At 35.4% G+C, this 27,114-nt stretch overlaps 3 protein-coding genes across 10 annotated transcripts; 1 reads left to right on the top strand and 2 right to left on the bottom strand.

Moving 5' to 3' along the window:
• Window positions 1–2,703: 2,703 nt before the first annotated feature.
• On the top strand, window positions 2,704–7,300 carry LOC107922033 (protein-tyrosine-phosphatase MKP1). 2 transcript variants are annotated; one of them, XM_041087393.1, is made up of 3 exons: window positions 2,811–4,053; window positions 4,165–5,723; window positions 6,787–7,300. In XM_041087393.1, exons 1-3 carry the CDS (start codon window positions 3,204–3,206, stop codon window positions 6,856–6,858), a joined length of 2,481 nt encoding a protein of 826 aa, XP_040943327.1. In that variant the 5' UTR covers window positions 2,811–3,203; the 3' UTR covers window positions 6,859–7,300. The 2 variants fall into 2 exon arrangements, with proteins under 2 accessions (XP_016707346.1, XP_040943327.1); XM_016851857.2 differs by having other exon boundaries at window positions 2,704–5,723.
• Window positions 7,301–7,518: 218 nt separating this feature from the next.
• On the bottom strand, window positions 7,519–13,101 carry LOC107922034 (coilin). 2 transcript variants are annotated; one of them, XM_016851858.2, is made up of 13 exons: window positions 12,600–13,101; window positions 12,442–12,506; window positions 12,074–12,355; window positions 11,748–11,969; window positions 11,492–11,561; window positions 11,060–11,137; window positions 10,427–10,595; window positions 10,257–10,297; window positions 9,563–9,757; window positions 9,403–9,474; window positions 9,166–9,315; window positions 8,337–8,511; window positions 7,519–7,885 (listed from the first exon to the last, which is right to left on the bottom strand). In XM_016851858.2, exons 1-13 carry the CDS (start codon window positions 12,786–12,788, stop codon window positions 7,698–7,700), a joined length of 1,896 nt encoding a protein of 631 aa, XP_016707347.1. In that variant the 5' UTR covers window positions 12,789–13,101; the 3' UTR covers window positions 7,519–7,697. The 2 variants fall into 2 exon arrangements, with proteins under 2 accessions (XP_016707347.1, XP_016707349.1); XM_016851860.2 differs by having other exon boundaries at window positions 10,257–10,294; window positions 12,600–13,025.
• Window positions 13,102–17,030: 3,929 nt separating this feature from the next.
• LOC107920968 (protein ARABIDILLO 2) lies at window positions 17,031–21,142 on the bottom strand. Of its 6 annotated transcripts, none has more exons than XM_041087388.1 (7): window positions 20,351–21,142; window positions 20,220–20,273; window positions 19,488–19,540; window positions 19,351–19,391; window positions 17,513–18,015; window positions 17,382–17,429; window positions 17,031–17,296 (listed from the first exon to the last, which is right to left on the bottom strand). In XM_041087388.1, exons 5-7 carry the CDS (start codon window positions 17,993–17,995, stop codon window positions 17,141–17,143), a joined length of 687 nt encoding a protein of 228 aa, XP_040943322.1. In that variant the 5' UTR covers window positions 17,996–18,015; window positions 19,351–19,391; window positions 19,488–19,540; window positions 20,220–20,273; window positions 20,351–21,142; the 3' UTR covers window positions 17,031–17,140. The 6 variants fall into 6 exon arrangements, 4 of the variants coding, with proteins under 4 accessions (XP_040943322.1, XP_040943323.1, XP_040943324.1 ...); XM_041087389.1 differs by having other exon boundaries at window positions 20,451–21,142; XR_005909511.1 differs by having other exon boundaries at window positions 17,602–19,391.
• Window positions 21,143–27,114: the final 5,972 nt, after the last annotated feature.

Raw genomic sequence — 27,114 nt, 5'->3', positions numbered from 1 at the left:
ATCCACCTTGACGTATCCCTGGCTTGGCCTCTCCAAGCGAGCTGATTCAACTCAATAACCAACATTACAAATAAACACCCATAAGTTCAATGGAACCTAGTGAATCTCAATTAGTTTACCTTTAAACGATGATGTTGGATTTCTCAACTTGAGAGTTCTGAAATTCCTTTCAGATTTTTTTAGGATACATTTCTGATTCTTGACGGATAACTATATGCATGCCTCTACAATTGAACACCTTACAGACGATCCATCTGACTAGTGGATTACAAGCTTCAACCTTAGTAAAAAATCTATTCTGCATTCTCTTTAAACATAGTAGTTAAATACATGCCTCAAGATAATATTCATATGGATATTAATCTTGACTTATTCTCCTACTAACTTTGGTAGTCACCAACATAGTTCACACAAAATCTTCCAATTAATCCATATAAACATACTTACATAGATTAATGTAATAACTTAGATCATCTCAAGGATTTCAAAAGGGTTTCTATATAGAATAAGAACATTTTTAAATTTGATGGTCTCTTACGCTATCTATCACTACGGACTTGTCAAGTTCTTTATTTTGGCACACTATTATGGTTGGTTCATCAAACGGTTACATTATCGAGAATTCTTTCAGAAGATGCCTCATAGACGTGCCTAGGTTTTGCCACAAGGGCGGAATATCAACTTACCACTTAAACGTTACAGAATTCGCCATATAGGCTTTCCAGGTGATCCGCCGTATAGGCTTTCTAGTTGACACACCATAAGGCTTTCTAGATGATATGCCATGAAGACTTTCCAAATGATATGCCACAAAGGATTTTTCAGATAATATGTCATAAAAGCATTTAAGAGAATTCGCCACAAAGGCTTTCTAGAGAGTTTGCACAAAGGCTTTCTAGAGAGTTTCCCACAAAGGTTTTCCAAAGAATTCACCACAAAGGCTTTCCAGATAGTTCACTACAAAGGCTTTCTAAAGAATTCTCCACAAAATCTTTCTAGAGAATTTGCAACAAAGACTTTCCAAAGAAATTGCCATAAAAGCTCTTCAGGTAATCCGAGTTTACTGTCCCGACAGACCATTGTTGTGGATGCCATAGGGCCTCTCCCATATGGTCTTATACCTTTACGCTCTATTGGCATATTATCATATGATGTCATGGCTATGACTTTCCACAAATTTTATTTTGTGATCTATCAATCTGGTTAGCAATATACCTGCCCTACCAGAGGCTACAAAATCAATCTCCATTTCATAGTAATATGTCTGTCTAGTTAACAATATACTTGTCCCACCAGAGGCTAGAAAATATATCTCCTATTCATAGTTATTTATATCATAGACTCGCCTGTATTGGACTCATACCATATCAAAGGTCTTTTTACTTAGACTTTAACCACACATACATGTAGTACTGATTATTATCACCCACACATTCCAAAGTCAATGTAGCAACTCTCTCTATAACAACAAAGACACTTATCACACCACCTCTTATTCAAACAAATATCAATCCTCATATTTTACCTCTATATAGATATTTTCCCAATGAGGCATACCTATCTGCAAAGGGATCAACCATTTATTTGAATTAAAATGATATACATGAGTCAGTTCTAGAAACTAACCAAAGGTCTACCTTTACTTTGATTAGGACTTTCTGCTTCGTTTATCTTTCCCAATCCAGTAGTAGCAACTACTTAACAGATCATAAGATTTCCATTAGAATCCTCTTCACAGACATTCTACTAACATTTCAAGTACATGCAACCCTCATGCAAGGCCTTCTTGTAACATTTTTTCCATCTATAATCGTAACATGAAAAGCTATAAGACTTACCAAAAGGTAGAATCATGACATCATATGATAATACATCAAGAAAGGAACGCCTATGTGGCACAATATGAAAAAAACGACTTTGTAGCGAATCATGAACGGATAGCCTCTTGGGGAGGTCTTATTTGCAAATGTAAGTTGAACTAAACCAAAAGAGATAACTTTATCGATTCTATGTCGCATGGGGATGTCCAATTTCATCTCTCTAATACTCATCAATTTATTTTGTGTTCATTTCTTTTTGAATCATTCGATATACTTTTCTCTTTTTTTGTATTTTTTGGGTTTTTAATACATATGTTTTTCTTTATAATTTATTTATGCTTTTGAGAAATTTTAAATATATTTTTTTATAATTTTTAATTCAAAATTGAATTTTTTAATTATTTTTCTTTTTTCAAACTTTTAGAATTACAACTAAAGTTTTGATAAATGTTGAGGGATAAATTTATTGAGTTTTTAAGAATCGGAACTAAAATAACAAATTTTGTAAACATTGAGGGATAAACTTTGTTGAATTTTTAGATTTAAGATCAAATTGATAAAATATGTAAATATTAAAGGACTAAATTTGTTTTAAACCAATAAAAAAAGCCACATTAATTTTCAATCACTCATTTAAGGGAAACTAATCCAATAGCGAATAGAATATTTAATTTTAAAAAATTAACTGACTAAATCGAAAAATCCAATAGTTAACGACTAGAATATTTAATTTTGAGAAACTAAGTGACTAAATCGAAAAATCCAGTAGTTAAATGATGAAAATAAAACTTAAGTGACTACTTTTATAATTTATGGTAATTTTGTACTATCTGGTCACGAAAATAAGTTAAATATGAAATCCCTAAATATTAACAAATTGTTGTACCGGCTATTTCGAAGTCTTGCATAACTCGCTCCATCAGACTCTGTTCTTTTCTTTCTCAAAATTCCGCTGCCCAAAGTTGAGTTTTCCATAGACTTCAAGTAAGTCTCTCTTCAAATATCTCAGGCTCTCTCAGCTAAGCTAAGCTTTATTAAAATAAATAAACAATACTTATTTCTCTTTCTTGTTGCTCTTTTTTGTCTATCACGGTTTTTTATTGGTAAATAACTAAGACTAGCAGGTACTAGTTTTACTGGGTCATATTCGTATTTGAATTTTCTTCGTTCTTTGTCTTGGCTTTTTGTACATTTACTTGGAAAATATAAACAAAGAAAGAGAGAGAAGAGTCAAGGGGTTTTGGTTGAAAATAGGGTTCTTTATTTATTATCAAAATGACTATATTTTTCATTTCCTGGAAATATCCTTTAATGGGTATCAATTAAGTTGTTGGAATTTTTTGTTAGAATTCTCCGGCCCTTTTTTCTTTTTTGTTATTAGAGATGTTAGGCGAAGATGAAAAAGACCGGCATGCCAGGGCCGGTGTTGCTGCCCGTAAACCATATCTACGGTCTGTTTCTTGGACTGACCGTTCCCCAATTAAGCCTCACCCCAGACCGCCGCAAAACACAAAGGGGAGGTCTTGCTTGCCTCCCCTTTCTATAACAAGAAGACCTGTGGAAGAGTGGCCAAAAGCTGGTTCTGATGATCTTGGTGTTTGGCCTAATCCCCAGACGCCTAGGGGCTCAGTTAAGCCCCTTGAGAGTCCTGGTTCCAATAGGGAGTTTCAGTTGAGGAGGGATAAGCTAGCTTTCTTTGATAAGGAGTGTTCCAGGATTGCTGAACATATTTATTTAGGGAGTGATGCCGTGGCTAAGAATAGGGAACTTTTGAGAAAAAATGGGATTACTCATGTTTTGAACTGTGTTGGCTTTGTTTGTCCCGAGTATTTCAAGCATGATCTTGTTTATAAAACACTTTGGTTACAAGATAGCCCGTCTGAGGATATCACCAGCATTCTTTATGATGTGTTTGATTACTTTGAAGATGTCCAAGAACAAGGCGGGAAGGTGCTGGTACACTGCTGCCAAGGAGTTTCAAGATCATCTTCTCTGGTTATTGCCTATCTCATGTGGAGGGAAGGACAGAGCTTTGAGGACGCATTTCAGTATGTGAAGGCAGCTCGAGGGGTGACTAATCCAAATACAGGGTTTGCTTTCCAACTTCTGCAGTGCCAGAAGAGGGTTCATGCTGTGCCTGCAAGCCCCAATTCTGTGCTTAGGATGTATAGGATGGCTCCACATTCCTCATACGATGCTCTTCATCTTGTGCCAAAAATGGTAAATTATCCAGGTAAACTCGCACTTGACTCTCGCGGGGCCTTTATTGTGCATGTTCCTTCTGCCATATATGTTTGGGTTGGAAAGAAATGCAACTGTGTAATGTCAAATAGTGCTGGATCAGCTGCCAATCAGGTTATTCGGTATGAACAGGCAAAGGGTCCTATTTTAACTGTGAGAGAAGGGGATGAGCCCTTGGAATTCTGGGATGCCCTTGCTAGTGGACAGATCTCAGCAGATGGATGTGACAGAGCTGAGGTCAGGAAGGTAGTTAAGTTGGCTTCTGAGAATGATAACATAGCTGCAGTAAGCAAAATTTCTGTAGGTGAAAGGAAGGTAGATGATTATGATTTGGATTTTCAACTTTTCCATAAAGCACTTGCTGGTGGAGTTGTTCCACCTTTTTCAGTGTCAAACACTGAATCAGAAACTTGCCTTCCTGCCAGAGAAAATGGATGGGGTAGGCTAAGACAGAAGTTTGCTAATGGAATCATGAAAGAGTTTCTAAATTCATCTAAACTGGGTTGTTGTAACCTGTCTCCAGTTTATGATAGATCAGATATGGTTATGGAAATTCATAAAGATACAAAAGATACCGTTTTGATCTTGTCACCATCATCTTCATCAATCTTTCCATGTGGTAAACCAGAATCCTTTGATTGTTTCCCAGATTGTAGCCCGATTCAAAAAAAAGATCCTTGTGAAGAAGTAGAAAAGTTAGTCACACCTTTTGGTTCTCCATTATTACCAAGCTCTCCTTGCGGTTCATCAAACTCTTTTTCTTGTTTTGCAGCTATTAGCCCAAAACTCAGTTCCAAGTCTCCCTCACTTTCACCTTCAGCATCTGACTATGCCAGTTCTTTTACCTTTTCACCCTCATCCTCTAATTGGTCTGACTTGTCATATTTGTCTTCTCAGCAGCCTTCACCCTCTGGCCTGGAAGCCACCGATCTGTCTCCAATCAAAAATAATGTTTCCTCGATGGAGAATTCTTGTTTACCATATAAAGAAAGTTTCCCATCATCAACAAAGTCATTTTCTTCCGATTGTATTTTGAGAGTGGAAAATCCTTGCATGCCTTGTAAAGGTACTCCCCCCTCACTTGCAGAGCGCAGGGGGAGTCATCCTCCACCACGCATGTGGTTACCATCAGCGGATGCACAGGTCCCTGGTACTCTTGTAAGGTCTAGGTCCTTTTCTCTGCCCAACTTGGAGGATGATGTAATGAATGACATTGATTGTAATCGCTATGAACCTGAAGATGGTGGAAAAGAGTTAATGTTAGATGTTGAAGCTGTTCCTAGCATTGAGTCACATAGTAGGAGTGAAGATAAAAGGGAATATGGAGAATGTCAAGCTCAATCTAGTGGTATCTTTAAGACACCTACCAGGGTAACCACCCCGGCTCTGTATCAGTGGCCTACACTCAATAAAGTGGAGATGCATAGATCTGACATCCTTGAGCCTGCTGCAGTATATGTGTTGTTGGCTTCAGAAAGAAGTTTGGGTGCAAGTGATCATTCTACTGTTTTATATATCTGGCTAGGGCGTGACGCGTGTGAAAAAGGGCAGAGCCAATTTTTAAGCTGTGATGACACACACGGGAATAGCCATCATCACTGGGAATCTATTGGCCATGACTTTCTTAATAAAATGGATTTGCCCCTAAATGCCTCTATACAGGTTAGTTGGCTACCCTGCACTTCTGTTCTGAATGTTACATGACAAATTATATGTTCTTTCAAAATTTGTAATTGTTCGTGTCTTTTTGCCCTTTTTTTTTTTTTTTTTTTTGGTGTTTTGGGTAGTTAGGACTTAGGATTGTACCTTGGCAATAGAACTTAGAATTCAGCATTCTACAATAAATCACTATTACTGATTTGGAATTCATCATGAGCCATCAAAGTGGAATCAGTTTCCTCTTAGGTAATAAAGAAGATAAAGAATAACAAGAAAAAATGGCATGGAAAACTGGACTATACCTGCAGCTAACTAACAGTAGTAAAGATGAGTAAGTTCCATGGGCATCCTCTCAAGGCAAGTTGGATACACAGTTTGATCCCTTTCCCTTCAAGTGCGCAAGCTAGGGCTTGAACCTTAGCAGTGAGCTGAACACCCTTTCTACAATAAAACAAAAATGGGGGGTGTGACCGGTGGCGGAGCCACGTTGAGGCCCAGGGGGGCCATGTCCCCCCCAAAGTTTAAATTTTTTTTATTTAATCCTTTGTAAATTTACACTATGGCCCTCTCAAAAATATAAGTAGGCCCTCCCGAGGTTTAAGATTTTTACAATTTTCCCCTTTGTATATATATTATAGCTCTCCTAAAAATATAAGTAGGCCCCTCCAATATTTTTATAGGATTAAAAATAATATTAAAAAAATTATTCTTGATGAAAACAAAGAAAATCTTCTTGAAGAAGCTAATTTTAGCTTGGCCCCCAAGATTAATATCCTGGCTCCGCAACTGGGTGTGACGTAGTCCCAAGTGCGGATGGCATTTTGTGCTTTTCAATTGTATATCGTTGTTAGCATATTACATGTCTTCACTTTCTCTGAAGATTTCTTTTGGAGCAGTTTTAAGTGTCCTTTGACATTCTTGTTTCATTTTTTCTTTTGCCTAAACATGAACTTAAATGCGTTAGGTTGTAAACCCCGTTCTAGACTGCTCATGATGTGATAGTATGAGCTAATGGATATAAGTTACAGAAGTAAAATCTAACGTGTAAATTTTACTCAACCTGCAGATAGTTCGAGAAGGTGAGGAGCCAGAGCAGTTCCTGAACCTTTTCAACTGTTATATGGTTTTAGAAGGCTGAACCGAGGGGGGGGGGCTTCCATGTTTAAGAGGGGCTTAACCATGATGTGGGGTGTCTTTGAAGAGGTTGGTAATGATCTTTTTCCTAACATCCTCAATGGATTAAGAAAAGGAAAAATGGCAGCTCAGTAAAAGGTGAGTTAGCATCCCAAGCAGTGCAAGTGATTTCTATCTGCTTGTGTGATGTATTGTTGACAACATCTAAGGTATTGTTTAACAAAACATGTAAAGAAAATAAAGCCCTGCCGTACTCTAGCAATAGGAACTTGAAATAAATACTCAGTTGCAATCATTTCTATAGTCTTTCAGTTGCACCACAGATGTTGCGTTGTTTGTATAGGAACATGTTCAATCCAAGCCTTAAGCATCGTCACCTTTATTTGCATCATCTACCAAGGTGATTGTTTAATTATCTGTAAATGATAATTGAATTCAAGTTTCAAGTTTCAAATGCCAACCTCCTAGCCTGTGAGAATTTTTACTCCTCGAGTTAACATCTCTTGCAACTCTTCAAAGTGAAGCAGCTCTGATTGAAGACTTTCCTCGACAATCAGTAATTCATCTGATTAAACCTGAATCTGCTGCTCATAAACGAGCTATCTCCGCCAAAAACCCTCATGGAATTAAATATGAGAAAAAGAAGATTAAAACTCCTCTGTAGTAAAACAAGTGAAAACCAGCGCATTCGCATTCTACACAAAAGACGTTAACTTTGGACGACACTTGAAAATTTTGTGTACATGACAAAGCAAAAGCCAAAACAAAATTGCCTTGCTCTCGTCTTTCAGAGGTTCAAAAACATTGAGAGACTACACTTAAAACTGATGCTGGTGCCAATCCTCAGATCCCATTCTGTGCTCTTAAGAAGGCCATAGTTGGGCCAAGAGCACTGCGTCTGAGAGCCCTAAAAGACCAGGCGCTCCTACCTGAACTATCTGCTCGACTCCAACCATCCTCTTTAGAGAGCTCAGCCTTCTTTGCACTCAAAGCCTGGTTAATTTCTTCCCATACATTGACCGCACCATTAGCTGCCAAAAAACATGAAGTTAGTTCAGTTCAATAACCTGATATTTCAACACACAGAATGTTATGACAAGTTAGTCATTGAGTCATGGGCATCACTCAAGATCATGAAAAGGAGCTTGAAATCTCGGGACTCATTAGAAAGACTCAGATCTCTTTAGGGTTTTTTTATATAAGTTTCACTTAAGTTTTATTACTCCATTTGTCCTTTTAAATAAGGATCAGTCTTATTGCAGAAATTGGAAACGTAAATCAACTGAAATAAAATTGCAATTGAAACCAAAAAAATGAAGTAAACTGAAATAAAATCACAATTGAGAAACCTAAGGAAAGAAATGAACTGAAATAAGATTGCAATCGAGAAAACTAAGTCTTAAGTAGAAAATTGAAACTAATGGCCTATCCTTGCATAGGTTTGGCCCACAAAACATTCACAACACTGAGCATTATCCATACCTTGTGCAGGAAATGCAGCTGAGACACTGTTTGCTTCCTTGCTGCCTTTTGGTTGTCTTGTTAAAACATCTTGATTTTGTGCATAATTTTCATTGTTGTCATCAGCAATTGCTATTGTGGCATTTGAATTGCCAAGCTTGACGAGGCGGACATCAATTAGAGAGGAATAATCTATCTGGGTAGAAATGATAATAAGTCTAGTTAGCTTTCTGCACTAAGGAAGAAAGCACAATAGCAACAAGAATAAAACAGCTGCTGGAACTCAGCCCTGGCAAGTAATTTTTGTAACAGACATGAGGTACAGATAAGCGGATGTTAAGATGCCATAGTTCTATTCATATTACCCAACTATAGTTAAAGACACTCCTAGTCCTGTAACCTTGAACAACTGATGGGGAGAGGTCATCACTCTCGTATATATTTCCATATAAGATGGTTTAAAAAATAGTTTGAACTTCTATGAGACTTTGACTAGTCCAAATGGTCACTCAACATGCATGAAAATTTTCCCAAGCATAACTAAAATGAATGAGAGACCATGTAGCAGAGATGAATGTTGAAGGATTGGACAAGTCTAAGCTGACTACCTACTTCACAGGCTTCAATGTCTAAGTTGTCAAAATGACACAGGTCCCAGAAAAACAAGGAACATTCAACATGCATGTAAATTTTTCAAAAGCGCAAGTATAACATGTGAGAGAATACATTGCAGAAAGACATGGTGAAGGATTTGACAAGTCTAAGCTGAATACTGACCACCTACTTTACAGGCACAGAAAACTAAAGGAATCCCTAATCAGATGAGGAATATATAATTCCAGTTACATGCCTCTAATGACCCATCTTCTCCGTAAAGAGATGTATCTGGTAGTTCAGAAGCCTCCTCATCTGTTTTCTTCCCAGAGGCATTTGGATATCCTGGCACTGGTGTCAGCATAATCCTGTTGGATTCAGCATCATAATGTGATATTTCTCCAACCTATAAGCATAATTAGGTCAAAAACAAAATTCAATGTTGATAAGATTAGGAACTATAAAACAATAACATTTTAGTTAAGAGTAGCACCCGGAAGGAGCAAAGCTCAGGGGTCCAAGTTGAAGATAGCTCAACTAAGCGATATGCAACTAAATCTCCCTCCTGCATTATGTTTAAAGAAAAAGAATAAATGCTTCTATCTCTGAAGATATTAACCAAAATAAATATATGGCAAAATAACACAATATACCTTAGGCAAGCTAGAATAGGGCATACGCTTGTCAAAGTCCATGTCATTAGTTACAGTGGCCTTATCGTTAACATCCACCATTTCTGAACTCACATGGCTAAAATTGTTATCATTCCTTTTCAGAAAAGGAGTTTTCTCCATACCCCATTTTTGACCCTTCTTCTTGCTGGTTATTCCATTCCATTGAAAGGTTTTCTGGCCATAACCAAACAACAAAAATTTGACATCAATGAAAACATAGTAGCCATCTGAATAAGAAACCATGATGGAAAATGTTAATGCATCTACAAACTGACGACCTGGATTAAGCAATATAAAAAATGATGGTCGTGACAACAACGATAAAATTTTAGGGCAAAGGGTATGCTAAATTAGCTCTATTATCTTTTTCAAGTAAACTGTGAACTTGAAAATAAAGGAAATATGTTATGCAGATATATGTAAACAAGAATTGCAGAAAAGTAGGTATGACATAACCAAAATAACACCTTCACCAGCAAACTAACCCCTCCCTCCCCTCCTTCCCCTTCCTTTTAAGATAAGATCACCACCCACCCCCACCCTGGCATCCAATTGCTGCTAGACAGTACAACTCCTCAAACTACTTTCTCCAAAAAAATGATAATAAAAGAAAGAAAAAAAAAAGAGCCATGGTGAAGTTTATAAACTAGATAAAAGTATCAATAAAACATACCACTGAAATTTGACTATGTTGGATAGCTTGCTCAGCATCTTCTGGAAAACAAGAACACATGTCAGACACATTGTAAACCATTTCTCAAGCTTTATGTTGCAATTCCAGATTGTGAATCACTAATATCACCCAGCTAAGCCTCAAGAACCAGAAAGAGATAGAACCAAGACCTTCTTCAAGGGGCTCAAAGCGAATATGTCCTGGCCTTACTACTATTGGAACCACGTTATCCTCGACATCATTATTGCTAATTGCTTGTAGACATTCTTCGGAAAATTTGAGATTTTCTTTTGCAGGTGATTGCTGATCATCTTTTCCCAGCAGCTCTTTTGACTGCGGCTGCAAGTCGGATAAAACTTAATTATCTTCAAAGTCAATAATGTACGAGTTTCTTTTTTCTAAAGGTAAATAGGTATGGACAAACAAACCATACATATGCTTTATTAGTTAACAAAATTTATGGCTTACCAAACAGTGTAAGAAATATTGCACTCATGTCTGCATGCATTCACATACTAGAATACATAAAGCTGCAACCTTTAATGTTCACCTTACTATAATAAACAAGGAGAAATCACACTAACTCTCAATTGCATCCATGTACAATTTGCTTATAAGCATCTAAAAGTGAAAAAAAAAAAGTGTATATACTCAGTCATCTATGGTAAACAAAAGAAACACTGAATTGTCAACTTCAATAATTTATGTGTAAGCATTATTTCTTTATTGCTAGAACTGCTTATCTGAATCTTGGCCTTAAAAGGTCCAAAATAACTTAACAGTTTTTCTAAAGACTAAATTACCTTTTCCTTTACAAGTTTGGCCTGCTCCCTCAACCATCGCCTTTTAGCCTTTTTACGTCGTGCACTTCTGCTAGGGAGCTGCACAATAAGAAATTAAATAGAAGGTTTGCTTGTGCTATAATTTGAATATGGATAAAGCAATAAACCATTAAGATTGGTTGACAAACTGAAATTTATGAAAGTAAAATTCTAAATTCCACGCCAAGAACATTAACCATCAACATCAAACTATGTTAAGTGACATGGATATGTGTGCTAGCTAGTGCATGGCTCAGGTTTATTGCTCCTACTAACAATGACATTGACTCTTCATGGACACAACACAACTTCATAAACCATTTTTCCAAGATATAAGATACCATCTCGGACATCAATGAATCTTATTAGAAACTAATGATTCATTCCATTCAAAACAATAATGTCAATAATAACCTTTTTAACTTCAGTAGTTGTAATAAGTTCATCAGCACTCCCTTTACCAGTGTTTTGAAGCTGGGAGGACCTATAATACAGAAGCAAGCAAATGAAGAAAAATATAAGAGAAGCAATGACAAGGAAAATAAAAAGGGTTCATTTTGCACAAAATGTGAACCAAAACCAAATAGAGGGATTTAAAACTCCAAACAATATTTTCAAACTTTCTCTCTTACAATACGTTGTAATCACCTACATTTAAGATAAATTTTACCTCCCCAGATTGGTTTTGTCATCACCAGTTTCATCAATTTCAGGGGTGCTTGAATTCTCTGGTTCTCCCTGAATGTCAGCTGGCTTGTCCTTACCAACAACCTTGTCATTGGTGGAAACCTTTTTTTTATGAGAGCTTTTGCTTTTCTTTGGACGAACATCAATTCCATCATCTCCAGAAACCGGATATTTTTCAGCACTAGCCAATTTGCTTTTCTTCTTCCTGAAGGTAAATGTAATTAAAGATAATAAGTAATTACCAGTGCAAGTACTTAACAAACCGAGTAAAAAAAGAAGGTTTAATGAAAATTGTATGAAGTAAATTACCTAGAGCTCGGAAGTTTATCCCGTGCCTTTCTTTTCTTTGAAACCATGTTTTCAATTGGTGTGCTTTCAACTTGTGCTTGATCCTCCAATGGCGCAAGTTCTTGCTCATCTTCTTCCAGTTCGCTTTTGTATCCCCCGGTTTCCTTATCAAACTCCTCATTGGCTAGATGCTTGACGCCGGTATTAACGGGCAGTCGCTCCATTGTTTCCAATTCTTCCAAATAATTCATACCATTTCCAGCCTTAATAATCTCGGCCGATTTCCCTCCTTTCATCTTCACACTGTTTTCATAATTAAAATTTAAAAATGCAGAACAAAGCACACACATTTTACAAAAGAAAAAAGCAGACGATTTGCATATACTAACCTAACAATATCTTTATCTTTTAAAATACAAGTTGGCTCGAAAGGAGGCAAAACAAAGCCATCCATCTGCAATGAAAAATCAATGGCATAACATGGCAACAATATATATATTAGGGCATGACGGGTGCGAGAGGGAAAGAGAGAGGTAGAGAGACATACGGAGAGTATGAGGCCATTAGGGCAAGATTTTCGGAGGTCGAAAATGTGGAGAAGATCGGAGGAAAGATCGAAGATGGTTTGATGTTGGGGTTTAAGGATAAACCAGCTTCGCTTTAGGCCTTGTTTCTTCTGAGACTTGCTGAGAATGTTTGGATCCTCGAACACCAAACGGAGCCTTGCCGTCTCCATTTTCGAAGTCTGAGGAAATTTGAAGAAAACCCAAAGGTGACCTTTGCTATTTGGCCTTCGTTTCGTTTCATAAACCCTCTGCCGGGGTTTCGTGGTTTCTCTACTGTGACTGTGAGTTAGCGACCGTCGACCGTCGAGTCATGATGACTCACCAGCTGTCTGGGTCCGCTCAAAAGGCTTTGGGCCGGATGGTTGCTCCTGGATTAATTCCTTTTCATTGGGCTAAAACTCGATATTCGAACTACAGGCCACAAAGCAGCGGGTGCGATATTTCACAAATTGGTTTGATTGATTCTAGGTTGGAAAGTTACCCAATAATCGAATTTATGTGTAATGATTTATAATTATATATTTGGATAATCACTGTAATTGACTAATCCTATTTATAATTAGAATATTTAATTACACTTTTTAATTATTAAGAGAGAGAGTAAGAATTAGAGTAATCATAATTACACTTAAATCTAATTTTAAAATTATTTTTATATGAATTATAAAAATTATATTATAAGCATGAATAAGTATAAGTGGAATGATTATGGTAAAATAATTTCTTACATTATAATTTTTTTAAAAATTTTAAAGTTATGATAAAAAAGTTTATTATAAAAACAATTTACATGTTATAAAAGTGTTATAAAATATTTATTTCTAAAAAAATTATGGCTAAGAAGTATTGGCATAACTTATTTATATGTTTACGCTATATATATTATAAAAATAATATAGCTGTCGAAACCATTTTTATTTTTGGAAAAAACAAAAATTAGTTCTCGATGAAAAATTGGAAGTCGCCACCAATCTTTTATTAAGGTGTGATTGGATCACCTAAAAAAATGGCTTTGGTCTACGAGTTTTAAAAAATGGGTTCGGGAGTAAATTACGTACGAGGAAGGATTAGCACCCTCGTAACGCCCAAAATTGATACCAAATTGATTAATTAATGTCTTGAAGTCGAGAGTTTGAAAATATATAATCCTTAGCAAAAAAAAAACTTAAAAACGTTACGTATTAAGACCCTTATCATTTCAGAGAAGGAAAATGTCACACCCAATGCGTTAGGGCACGACATTCTAATTTCCCCAAAAATAAATTAGGCCAGAATACGTGCAATTAAAATTTAAAAGAATATCCATTTATTCAAGATTTAAGAAATCGCGGCCCAATACGTTAGGGCACAATTCCTTCAAAGTCCCAAACTTGGAATATTTCCTTTATTAATTTTTAGCAAAAATCTTCATTTCGAGAAATCAATGCGTCACATCCAATGCGTTAGGACACAACGTGTTGAATTCCCAATAATGATTTCTTATTTTTTTTTATTAAAGAGAAATGCTCGATTGTTAGATTTAACGAAGAAAATCGGAACCCAATACGTTAGGGCTCAATTTCCTTGAAAATCCTAAATACAAGCATTCGCTCAATTTTAAAAAGTTTGAAATCGAGTAAAAAAAATGATGTGATATTAGGTTGAATGCATGTATAAATGTCACAATAACAAATACAACAATAATTATAACAATGAGGTAATAACATGAAGTTTAAACAAACTAAATTAAGACAAAAGCAAAAATAACGAATGACATGTAAAATATCAAATAAATGAGCAAAATAAGTAAAATAAATGAAATTATGAAGAATTAGAGGCATACAAATGAATTTTCATGTAAAACTTTGATTTATAAAATTTATAATGTATTTATGAAAACATAAAATATATTAATAATGTCAACATTATCAAAATTCAAAATAAATATGTATACATGAAAAAAACATTAGTTTAAAAATATAAATGCGCATAAAAAATAAATATATATATTGAAAAATAATTGCAAAAATAAAAAATAACAATTACATTATTAAAATTAATTAGGAAAATAATAAAAAAACTAAATCAAATAGTAATTGAAAAATTTTGGGGCAAATCCGCAAATAAATGAAACCCAAAGGACTAATTTGAACACGCGAATTACATAGACGGGCTGGAAGGGAAATTTTCTCCTCTCCTCTAAAACGGCGCTGTTCGAAGAGGACTAAATTGAAATTAAAAACAAATTAAAGGTGATTTTTAAAAAAAAAACTTAATTGTAAAAGTATTAAAAGGCGGAGGGGCTAAAAACGTAATTTTCCCCTCCGCATCAAAACGCGCGGATCCTGGATCCGGATCGGGTCGATGCGCGGATCCCACCTCCTTCCAAACGATGCCGTTTTGATGGGCTTATTTAAGCCAAGTTTAAACCAAAAAAATTTCATTTCCCATTCTTTTTCAAAAAAAAAACTCTTAAGAAACTCTCCCCCCCTCTTCAGTCATCCGGCCTAAGTTCGGCGTCGGCCGGTCATCGGCCACCAGCGGCGATGCCGCCGTATGCGGTGGTCGGAGAGCCGAAAATTTTAGATCTGACCCTTCTAAAGCCTTTTAAACTCGAATCTAACCCCGAAATTGCCAAAATATTGATGGAGAGGGCCCAAATCTCGAGAAAACCTTTCGATTTTCGGCCGTCAATCCTCGGTGACGACTTCCTTGGCCATCCGCGGCGGTTAGGACTCGAATACAGGTTATTTCCTTCCTTTTGTATTTATATTATTTATATAAATGATAAAAATAAATAGATATAATGAAAAAATAAAATAGAAATACAAGTATCAACCTTTAATCGACTATGCTCTCTGTATTGCGAAAGTAAAAGCCTCCGTTTTTTATTTGATTTTTTGGCCCCTATTACAGTATGTTCAATGGCTTTTTATAGCCATTCTCAAAATATATAAAGAAACTAATCTGCTTATATTGATTTGATTTGCAAATCTTCGATCTTGTTTTCCATATACTGTTTATTTCCTTTTTTGTGCACAAATGAAGATTCGGGGGCTGAGATTCGGAGGGCGAGGCTAGGTGGCTGCGGCGCAAGACTCATCACAAAAACCCTAGGGTTTCTTATATTGTGTTGGGCCATTGTTTAGGGCCTCTGCTTATTTCGGGTTTTGGGCTACATAGGCCCGTTGTAATTTGGGCCCTTTTAAGCCCGGGCAAAATCTGTTATTACAGCTGCCCCTCTTTGCTTGTTGTCGGTTAACGAGAACAGAGCAAAGACTTTAAAACTCTTGATTTTGCCCAGTCTTGTCGGATCTTGGTACTCTTCTTCTTCTTCTTCAAGTAGCCTCATTCCTTTCTACTACATCCTCAGAGGTATAGGAACTAATGCTTCAATCTACTTTACTACAACTTTTATAGCTTCAACTTGATTTAGTCCACTCCTGGTGCAACTTCAGGGAGATAAGACTAAATACGATCTGCTCTCTGCAACTTCAGAGAGATAAGATCCAAGGTTTTAATCGACTCTACTGTAACTTTAGGAAGATAGGATTATCGGCTTTAATCTGCTCCACTACAACTTCAGGGAGATGAGATTTGCCATCTTTAGTCTGCCTCACTGCAACTTCAGGAGGATAAGACTTGCCCACTTATTTTGCTCCACTGCAACTTCAAGGAGATAAGGCTAGATGCGATCTGCTCTCTGCAACTTCAGAGAGATAAGATCTAATGTTTTAATCCGCTCACTGCAACTTCAGCGAGATAGGATTACCGGCTTTAATCTGCTCCACTGCAACTTCAGGGAGATAAAATTTGCCATCTTTAGTCTGCCTCACTGCAACTTCAGAAGGATAAGACTCGATCTGTTATCTTCACTGATCTGCTCTCTAGGGAACATGACCTCACTACACCAAAATAGGTTTTTAGTGGCGCTTTTTTAGGCCTTTGACAAGCGCCGCAAAAAATGCCGCTATAGAACGCGTCGCTAACTTTTGCGGCATTTTTTGAAATAAACGCCGCTATAAACCATGACCTTTAGCGACGCTTTTCCCACAAACGCCACTAAAGACCAATACTTTTAGCGGCACTTTTCCCACAAACGTCGCTATAGACCAGTACCTTTAGCGGCGCTTTTCCCACAAACGCCGCTATAGACCATGACCTTTAGCGATGCTTTTCACAAAAACGCCGCTAAAAACTTATCTTTTAAAAAAATAATTTTTTTCAAATAATATTTATTTCTATGATAAATATTATATTATGTTTTAAGGATAAATAAAAATTATTATTTAAATTAAATTTTATACGAAAATTTTAAATTTAAAACTAAATATAAATATAAAAATTAATGAATTTAAATTTAGAATTTAAAATAATAAATTAATAGCACAATTAAAATCCAAAAGTTAGAACACTTAAAGTAAAAATAAAAATTTAGAATCAAAACTAAAATAAATAATACATATGCAAGGTAATAAAATATACAATGCATTTTCTTAATCAAGTAAATCTTGGTAATAAAAGATATAATACATTTACTTAATCAAGGAAATCTTGGTAATAAAGTATCCTGAAGCATGGCTTCTTCAAAATCATCCTCATAACGATCCATTTGTCCCATGCCAATCTCAACAAAAATACCCAAGACATTCGTCAATAATGCTCGGTCTATCTGTTCTCCCTCACGTTCTTTATCAATCTAATAAAGTAACCACTCCTCTTAGTTTTTTTATTCAAAATGTGACCTATATACAATTAACCATGACAGAATGATGTAAACTTACAAGGGCAATTACGGCATCTCTGACTTTTTCATGCACTTCCTGATATACCTGAAATGAGTAAAACAGATCATACACAGTTAAAAGTATATGGGAAATAATAGGCAACTAACTCTCAAAATCCAGTTCATTACAGTAGAACCAGTATTGGATAAAGGTGTGCTTAAAGAACTTATGACAAACACAGAAAGTGCAGCATCGGTAATGTCACGACAAAAATCACCACTTATTTCTCGAAGTTCCCTTGCTTGAAGACTAACTATTGCATCCGCTGAGCCTGCTGCAAGAAATTTAAGTCTCTGGAGACTCTTGCATCGCAAGGAGAGTGAGACTGCAGCTACAGTATCAAATTTGTAAGATCGGAGGTCCAGTGACCCCCATAAATAGGGCAAAGAACCTAAGAGCCTAAATGTTCGACAAGTTGACGCCAAACTAGCTCGATCTCGATAATTCAAATAAGAGAAAAGTTGAATAACTGTATCATCAGGCAAGGTTGTCCAATCAACTCCACAAACTGTAGGTGAATTCAAACATCCACTATCGAGTGTCTCCAAACTAATGTTTGTTTGATATTTTTCCTCACTATGTGAACATTTTTGCCTCACTCTTTCACTCATATCCTACAAGTTTTGGACCACTGCAAGCAAAGAAATAATATGACAAAATCACATGTTCACTCAATAAGAACTCCAAATTCTCAAGGGAAAAAAATTCATAAGCTTGAACACAAGTAATCTTTCAATTGAAAAAACAATGAAAGAATTTCAATAAACAGGCTTCATTCTTTTCCCAAATATTACAGACCCAGCAAAGGAAAACCTCAAATTTCAAGTACTCATTTTCCCAGGAACTATAAAATAAACACTGAAACATGATGATCAATCTTGAATTTCAGTAAACAGATAAAATATCTGATCAAACAAGCTTCATTTTTCCCACCTCAAAACTACAGAACCCCATTAAAAAGAAGTCCTCAAATTTAATCAACATTTAGTAAAACAAGCATCATTCCGTCAATTCCCACAGACCCGGAAAGTCGATTCTCCAAAAATTCAACCCCAGCGCAGAAAAGAGAAAGAAAGAAAAATTCAAAGTTTAGCATAAAGAATCAATGAATATACCTTTGAGATAGCAGAAATTGGTGAAAAGGAAAATTCTGTGAAACTGAGGAGGAGCTCAATATATGTTATACATACATATATATAGGGTCATTAGTCATTACCCTTTGGCGTTTAAAATGTAAAAACAGTAGTTAAAGACAGGAAAAACCAGTATTGGATAAAGGTGTCTTATAATGTTCATTACATACAGTGGCCGAAAAACACAAATAACCACACAATGAATGACGACAGACTCTACTAAATTTAACTTGCAAAAATATGAACTTCAATTAAATTCTTTTCTTTTAAGAGATTAGTGTGTCGTTGAGCTAGTTATGAAGCTTGCTAAGGAATGTGATTTTGAGGAGATTAAGGTTAACAGTTCAGTAATTATTGATGCTGAGAAAGCTAAAGTCGCCATGTTGACAACAAAAAAGTTTGCAGAAGCTTCAATCATTCTTAGTTTCGTGCCTATAAATTTCGTATTTAATAAGGTGCCTTAAAAATTTTGCATTGATTATATATAATAATATTATAATTTTCCTCAAAATATATACAAATAATATTATTTGTGCATGTTATTTGATGAACAATGCAAAACAGATTTGTAACAGATGGATTCATAATTTAGCAGGGGGAAAAACAATTGCAGATCCAAGTGCAAGTATCACAAAATTTACATTAAGAAAATAGATATTTTGAATTGAAAAGTCAAGCCGCCAAAATACCAAATCAAATTTCAAATTAATTCAAGATCTAAACAGAAAAAAAAACCATCACTAATTTAACCCAGATCTCGAAAAACTCCAATAATTTAAAAATGAAATCAACAAAACCAAGAAATAATAAAGACATGGAAGAAGCTAGTTCACCTTAAAAACACCTTGGGGTGTTTGAGAAATGCTTTCTCCGTCTAATATAAAATAAAAAGAAAGATCAAAGCAGTTTCAACACATAAAAATAAGACAGATAAAAGGCAGAGAAAGAGGAATGTGGACTAGATTCATACCAAGTCTGAAACAGCAGTCTGTAACTTTAGAGACCAGTTAACCATATAAGACCCTAAAAGAAGATATCATATCAGTTAAACTAGATTAGTTACTGAGACTAATATGGTGCAATTAACAATAAAATCAAATCAGAAAAATCTGCGCTGAGTTGTATAGTTGAATATTTGATAAATTAACAAACAAAAAAAAAGTAGTTCCCACATCCTACCACCAAACACCAGAGAATATATTCAAGTCACCATGAAAAATAACTGAACTTGAAGTCCAAAAGAAAGCTTTTAAGTTTAAAACCTCCTTCCCTTCAGTCTTTTGCTCAGCTATTTTCAGACCAGACATTCTATATGCACATGTACAATAATAAGTACAGAAAAGTCTATTTACATCAGTTCCATGTTACCAAGTTTGGACCAGTCAGTGACTAACTCAGACTAGATGTCAAATTGAACCATTAGTATTTCTAAATCAATACACTCTAAGGGGGAAAAGATATATAAAATTCCTTTTAAATGTTAATACTAGTCTTTCTTTGTTGTTTTTCATTTGATATCATAATTTCTTATAGATTTTTAGTGCACAGAAAGATAATATTGACATTCTTTTCTTTTCCCTATGATAGGCAGCTGAAGCAAAGGAGGAAGATAGAATATTATGATCAAATGAGAAAGTAAACATGCTAAATATCAGTTAGCAAAGTGAAACATGATAGTAAGCAATGGAATTTTGGCATATACCTTGATAAATTAATCCTTTTTCGTGAAGTCTAATAAATGCCTATATAACAGCTCCTGCAATAGGAATGCAAGGTTCAGAACACAAACTTACCCTACTGTTATTTGAACGAATGTAAGTGCGAATTATTAACCTGTCAAAAGCTATATAAAACTAAAATATGTAAACGCGAATTGAGGGAGTGATGAGCTTATTGTTAGGCAAAAATTAAAGGATGAATGAAAAGTATTCACTTGAAACTCGAATGATTGGAGGAGAGCTCTTGAGAACGACTGATAATTGGAAAAGATATTCAGATAAACGACATCTTTGAATAGCAGAAGAAATTAACTGACAATACAAAAAATGAAAGGAAATTAAAGAAAAAAGAAAGAGATTAGAGTGGATTAACATATTATTATTTGGTTTTTTCCAAACCTAAGATTGCTTAAGGTATCAATTAAAAAAAATAAAAAATTTCAGAAGAATTGAAAACATCAATGAAAACCCCAATTTTCTAAACACCAAACCAACATAACCTAGAATTCAGAAGAAAAGAGAAAATAAATTACAGCAGATCTAGAAATTAAAGAAAAACACAAAAATAAACAGCCAACGAGAAAATTTAAAAAAAACACACAATGTCGATTAAGACTGAGAAAAGACTGATATTTTATTCAATGTAAGAAGCAGCTAAAATAGAAGAACAAGGGACGGGATTTTGGGGTTTTCCAGCAACGAAGAGACTGAGAAAGAAAAGGGACGTCGTCTGGTAGCGAGATGGAAAGTTGGGTTCCTTTGATAGGATCAGGTGAAGAAGAAAGAGAGAAAGGGATAGGGGAAAGGGTAATAGGAGAAAGGAGAAAGGAAAGGGAACGAGTATCAAAACAAAGTTCAAAACATTGTCGGCCATGGGAAGATTAAGGATTTCACGGGGGAAAATTTGGGTAAAATGGCGCCATATTATTTAATTTTGAACAAAACGACGTTGTTTTGTTCTACTAAAAATTTTTTATTTTGTTGTTAAAAATTATTAGTGTTAAGTGATTTTATAAAATATTTTTTATTATTATTTTTTATAAATTAAATTTTTATAAAAAAACTAAGTAATCTCAAAATATAATATTTAAATATATCAAATGGTTTAAACCATTTAATCTAAATTTAGATTAAATATTTTTAAATATAAAAATATTAATTAATTGTATAAAATTTTATCATTTAACAAATCTAAAGTAAACCTTAAATCCTAAACCATTTAATACATATAAAATTGATCTATTATCTCTTAAATAATTTAAATTATAATAATAATTTTAATATATTAAAATTAATATTATCTCTTTTACAATTATATAAGAAATTATTTAATATATAAATTAAAAAACATCAATTAATCTAAACCCTAAACCCCTAACCCTTATCTCTTAAACCTTAAATCATAAGACATAACCCCTAAACCCTTAACCCCTAACCCCTCTTTTACAATTATATAAGAACTTAATTAATATATAAATTAAAAAATACTAATTAAATCTAAACCTTAAACCCTAACTCGACCTCGAATCTCTAAACCTTAAATCACTAACTCTTAACCTCTAACCTCAAACCCCAAGCCCTAAACCCCTAACTACTAACCCCTAAACCTTATTTAATATATAAATTAAAAAATATTAATTAATCTAAACCCTAACCTAACACCAAATCCATAAACCCTAAATCCCTAGCTCTTAATCTCTAACCCCTAACCCCTAAATCACAACCGTTAAACTAGAATCTCTAATACATGATCCCTAATTCCATAATCTATAAACCTTAAAATTGTAACTCCTAAACCAGCCTTAAATCCTACATTAACCATATACCTTAAACCATATATATTAAACCCTAAACTATAATGATAATTAATTAAATATTTTAAAATTAATACTATCGTATCATTTACAATTATATATGAAATTATTTAATATATAAATTAAAAATCAATCAGTCATGTACCCAAAAAATTTTAAAATTATTTTAAATAATAGCATTTTAATTTTTCTATTTTAATAAATATTTTTCTATATATTTTATTTCAAATTATTTCTATGTGTCATTATTTTAAATTTATCCATTTTTAACAAATATTCAATTAAAAATAATTTGAATTTGAATTAATATAAATAAACAAATTAAATAGTAAATAGAGAGATAAGATGTTGTTGCGGCGCTTTATCAAAAACGCCGCTAAAAGCCTGAGCATTAGCGGCGCTTCTTCAAAAACGCCGCTAAAGCTTTGAGCATTAGCGACGCTTCTTCAAAAACGCCGCTAAAGCTCTGAGCATTAGCGGCGCTTCTTCAAAAACGCCGCTAAAGCCCCAAAAGGTCAGAAAACGATGACGTTGGGCTTAGGATTTTTGCGGCGTTTTTTCTAAAAAACGACGCTAATGCTCATTTTTGGCGGCGATTTCCTGAAAGCGCCGCTAATGCTCGATCTTTAGCGGCGTTTTATGTAAAGCGCCGCTAATGCTCGATTTTTAGTGGCATTTTTTGTACAAACGCCACTAAAAGTGCCGTTAAAAGCCTGTTTTGGTGTAGTGCCTGTATAGTGAACCAAATCCGAAAAAGCAGTCTTAATTTAGACTTTTTCCTTCTTAGGCTCTTTATCTTTTGAACTCGGGGTGTTTTAAACAATAGTCCTGTTTCAGGTTACCAAATTATTTAGAAATTCCTAGAGTAATATACCAAACTTCTTTTATAAAAGTTTATTAGTCCATCAATTATTATTCTAATGCGATATGCTTGCGCAAAGATCAAAAATACTGAGTAAGAGATGAATTAATTCAAGAGTTTATTGATAGTAAGTGTCCTGAAAAGAAAAAGTATTCAAGAACAGCAAAGAATGAAGTATTTACAAGAACCAACAAATTTGGTACAAATAATATGAAGACTAGGTGCTTTGGATATCGCCGCTTGAACTTCTCCGTGCAAGCCAAGAACCATTCTGAATTTAACATGTGTTTAGGGGATCTACAGTACTCTGTCAATGCCCCAAGACGTCGTATCTTTTATTTGTTAACTTAAGTGAAGCAAGATCACTATATGCCCCAATCTGACAATGTTTGAGCCGCCCTTTCCAGGTTTTCAACTCAAACCCCCTTTGGTCTCAAGGCGCCCTTTTCGGGTTTTCACCTTGGCCTCTCTTTTTATTTTTTAGGAAATCAGAGCGCCCTTTGCGGGTTTTCACTTTGTTTCCTCTCTTCTTTTAAGTGAAATATTTATTGACTGAATCTGAATTTACAGGATTCGGAAGATTTTTTCCATCCATTTCACTCAAAATCAAAGCGCCTCCAGAAAAAGCCTTTTTCACAACATAAGGTCCTTTCCAGTTTGGCATCCATTTCCCTCTGAAATCCTTTTATAAAGGTAGGATATTTTTCAAAACCAAATCCCCTTCATGAAATTCTCTGAGACGAACCTTCTTATTATAAGCTCGCATCATTCGCTTTTGATACATTTGACTATGACGAATGATTTTTAATCTTTTCTTTTCAATCAAGTTCTGTTGATCATACCGAGATTGGATCCATTCGGCCTCATCCAATTTTAACTCCGCTAATACCCGGAGAGAAGGAATTCAACCTCAATGGGTAAAACTGCCTCCATTCCATAAACCAACGAAAAAGGTGTTGCCCCAGTAGAAGTCCTAACAGATGTTCGGTAAGCCAAAAGAGCGAATGGTAACTTCTCATGGCAATCCTTGTAAGTTTCAGCCATTTTTGCCACAATCTTCTTAATATTTTTGTTGGCCGCCTCTACTGCACCATTCATTTTTGGACGATATGGTAACGAATTATGGTGTCTGATATTGAACTGTTCACAGACTTCTGCTATTGTGCTGTTGTTCAAATTCAATGCATTATCAGATATAATCCTTTCAGGCATTCCATATCGACATATGATCTCCTTCTTCAAAAACTTACTGACTGCTGACTTCGTGACATTAGCATATGATGCTGCTTCCACCAACTTAGTGAAGTAGTCAATAACCACAAAAATGAAACGATGTCCATTAGAAGCCTTTGGTGATATTGGTCCAATGACGTCCATACCCCACATGGAGAAAGGCCACGGAGAAGTCATCACATGAAGAGGAGAAGGAGGCGTGTGCATTTTATCCCCATAAAATTGGCATTTATGGCATTTTTTGGCATAATTGATGCAATCTCTTTCCATAGTGGACCAGTAATATTCGAATCTCATAATCTATCTAGCCATGGTAAATCCATTAGCGTGCGTTCCACAAACACCCTCATGGACTTCTTCTAAAATTTCCTTAGCCTCTACAGCGTCCACGCACCTCAACAATACTCGATCCTTTCCCCTTTTGTATAGGATCTCCCCATCTAAGACATAGTCAATAGCTAGTCTCCTCAATGTCCTCTTATCATTCTCCATTGCCTGATCAGGATATTCGCGATTCTCAATGTCCAGGGACGATTATCATTCTCCACTTCTTCAATGCTGTAACAGTGGGCTGGGATCTCGTAAATACTAATTTGAATGGGCTTCATGTCCTCTAACTGATTTACTTTAATCATGGAAGCTAAAGTAGCAAGAGCATCAGCCATCTGATTTTCTTCCCGTGGGAGATAATAAAAGGTAATGTTGTCAAACTCTTCAATTAATTCTAGAATGAATCTTCAATAACGGATCAACTTGGGATCTCTCGTTTCCCATTCCCCTTTTAATTGATAAATTACCAATGTTGAGTCTCCATATACTTCTAGTATCTTAATCTTCCGCTCTATAGCTGCTCAAATCCCCATGATGCAAGCTTCATACTCGGCCATATTATTAGTGCAATCGAAGTCCAACTTACTGGTGAAGGGATGATAATCTCCTTTCGAAGACACCAGGACTGCCCCAATCCCATTGCCTAGTGCATTCGATGCTCCGTCAAAGTGTAATCTCCAAGAATGATTTTCTTGGGGATCCTCTTTAGCATTTGCCACATACATCAAATCTTCATTCGGGAAATCAAAGTCCAGAGGCTCATAATCTTCCAGAGCTCTGCTAGCCAAGAAATCTACTATCGCACTCCCCTTAATGGCCTCCTGACTTACATATACGATATCAAACTCAGAGAGCAAGATTTACCATCTAGCCATTCTTCCATTCAATGCTGTTAACTCCATCATATACTTCAAAGGGTCTAATTTTGAAATTAGCCAAGTCGTATGATAGAGTAAGTATTACCTCAACCTCTTGGTCATCCAAATCAGGGCGCAACACAATTTTTCGATAGGCAAATATCTCATCTCACAATTAGTGAACTTCTTGCTGAGATAGTAAATCACCTTTTCATTCTTTCCAGTCGCATCATGTTGACCCAGCACGCATCTCATGGAGTTGTTGAACACTGTTAAATACAAAATCAAGGGTCTATCTGGGCTGGGTGGTGATAGAACTGGAGTATTGGATAAGTATTGCTTTATCTTTTCAAAGGCTTTCTAGCATTCTTCATTCCAGACATCAGGATTATGTTTCTTCAAAAGGCGAAATATGGGATCACATTTCTCGGTCAACTGTAAAATGAACCGAGCAATGTAATTCAATCTTCCTAAGAAACCTCGAACTTCTTTCTAGGTACGTGGTGGCGATAAATCTCGTATTGCCTTGACTTTGTCTGGATCAATCTCAATTCCCTTTTCGCTGACTACGAAGCCTAACAACTTTCCTGACCTGGCTCCAAAAGTGCATTTTGTCGGATTAAACTTGAGCTGGAACCTCCTTAATCTTAAGAACAATTTTCTCAGGACCTGTACATGTTCATTCTCTGTTCTGGATTTAGCAATCATATCATCAACATATACTTCAATTTCTTTGTGCATCATATCATGAAACAAGGCTATCATGGCTCTCTGATATGTTGCTCTCGTATTCTTTAATCCGAATGGCATCACCTTATAGCAAAATGTTCCCCACAAAGTAATGAACGTAGTCTTTCCCATATCTTCTGGATGCATCTTTATCTGATTATATCCTGAGAACCCATCCATAAAAGAAAACAGCGAAAATCCTGCCATATTGTCCACCAGGGTATCAATATGTGGCAATGAGAAATTATCCTTTGGAATTGCTTTGTTCAAATCCCTGTAATCCACACACATTCATACCTTTCCATATTTTTTAGGGACTGGAACGATGTTGGCTACCCATTCAGAATATTTAACCTCCTGCAAAAACCCAGCATCAAACTGTTTCCTAACCTCCTCTTTTATTTTGAGCACAATATCAGGCCTCATTCTTCTGAGCTTCTGTTGAATTGGTTTGCGATCCTCTTTTATGGGCAGGCGATGCACTACAATGTCAGCACTCAATCCGGGCATATCTTGGTATGACCATGCGAAGACATCTTTGAATTCTTGGAGTAATTCAATGAGGTCTCGTCTTGTCTTTGTAGAAATCTCAGTTCCAATTTTCACCTCTTTTCCTTCTTCCAAGCTCACAATTTCTACTGATTCTTTGTGAGGTAGGATTTACTTTTCCTCTTGTTTTACCATCCTCAACAATCCAAAGATAAACCACTATCTTCATCACCTTCAAAGTCGTGCGATCCCTCTAAACACACGTTTCGTTCAAAAGGGCACTTTGAGCTCGTAGTGGCGTCATTCACGTCGTTGATACACAATGACCTAATATGGTTACAAAAGAATGTATGAATTTATGTACAATTATTTGTGCAATGAAAGAATATATTTACTTGTATGGAAAGAATGAAATAATATTTACTCGAAACAATTGCAAAGATGTATTTTATTAAAATAATGATGTTTAAACATAAGTCTATTTCACAAAAGAGTTCTTGTTATTTCTAGGTTAAAACAACAAGTTTGTTCTGAATATTACTCTGAGACATTTCTAAAGACTTTA

This window comes from Gossypium hirsutum, chromosome D01 (genome assembly GCF_007990345.1).
Source record: "Gossypium hirsutum isolate 1008001.06 chromosome D01, Gossypium_hirsutum_v2.1, whole genome shotgun sequence".
Taxonomy (NCBI): domain Eukaryota; kingdom Viridiplantae; phylum Streptophyta; class Magnoliopsida; order Malvales; family Malvaceae; genus Gossypium; species Gossypium hirsutum.
The sequence above is the reverse complement of the archived record's forward strand: the minus strand, read 5'-3'. Positions and strand labels throughout refer to the sequence as shown.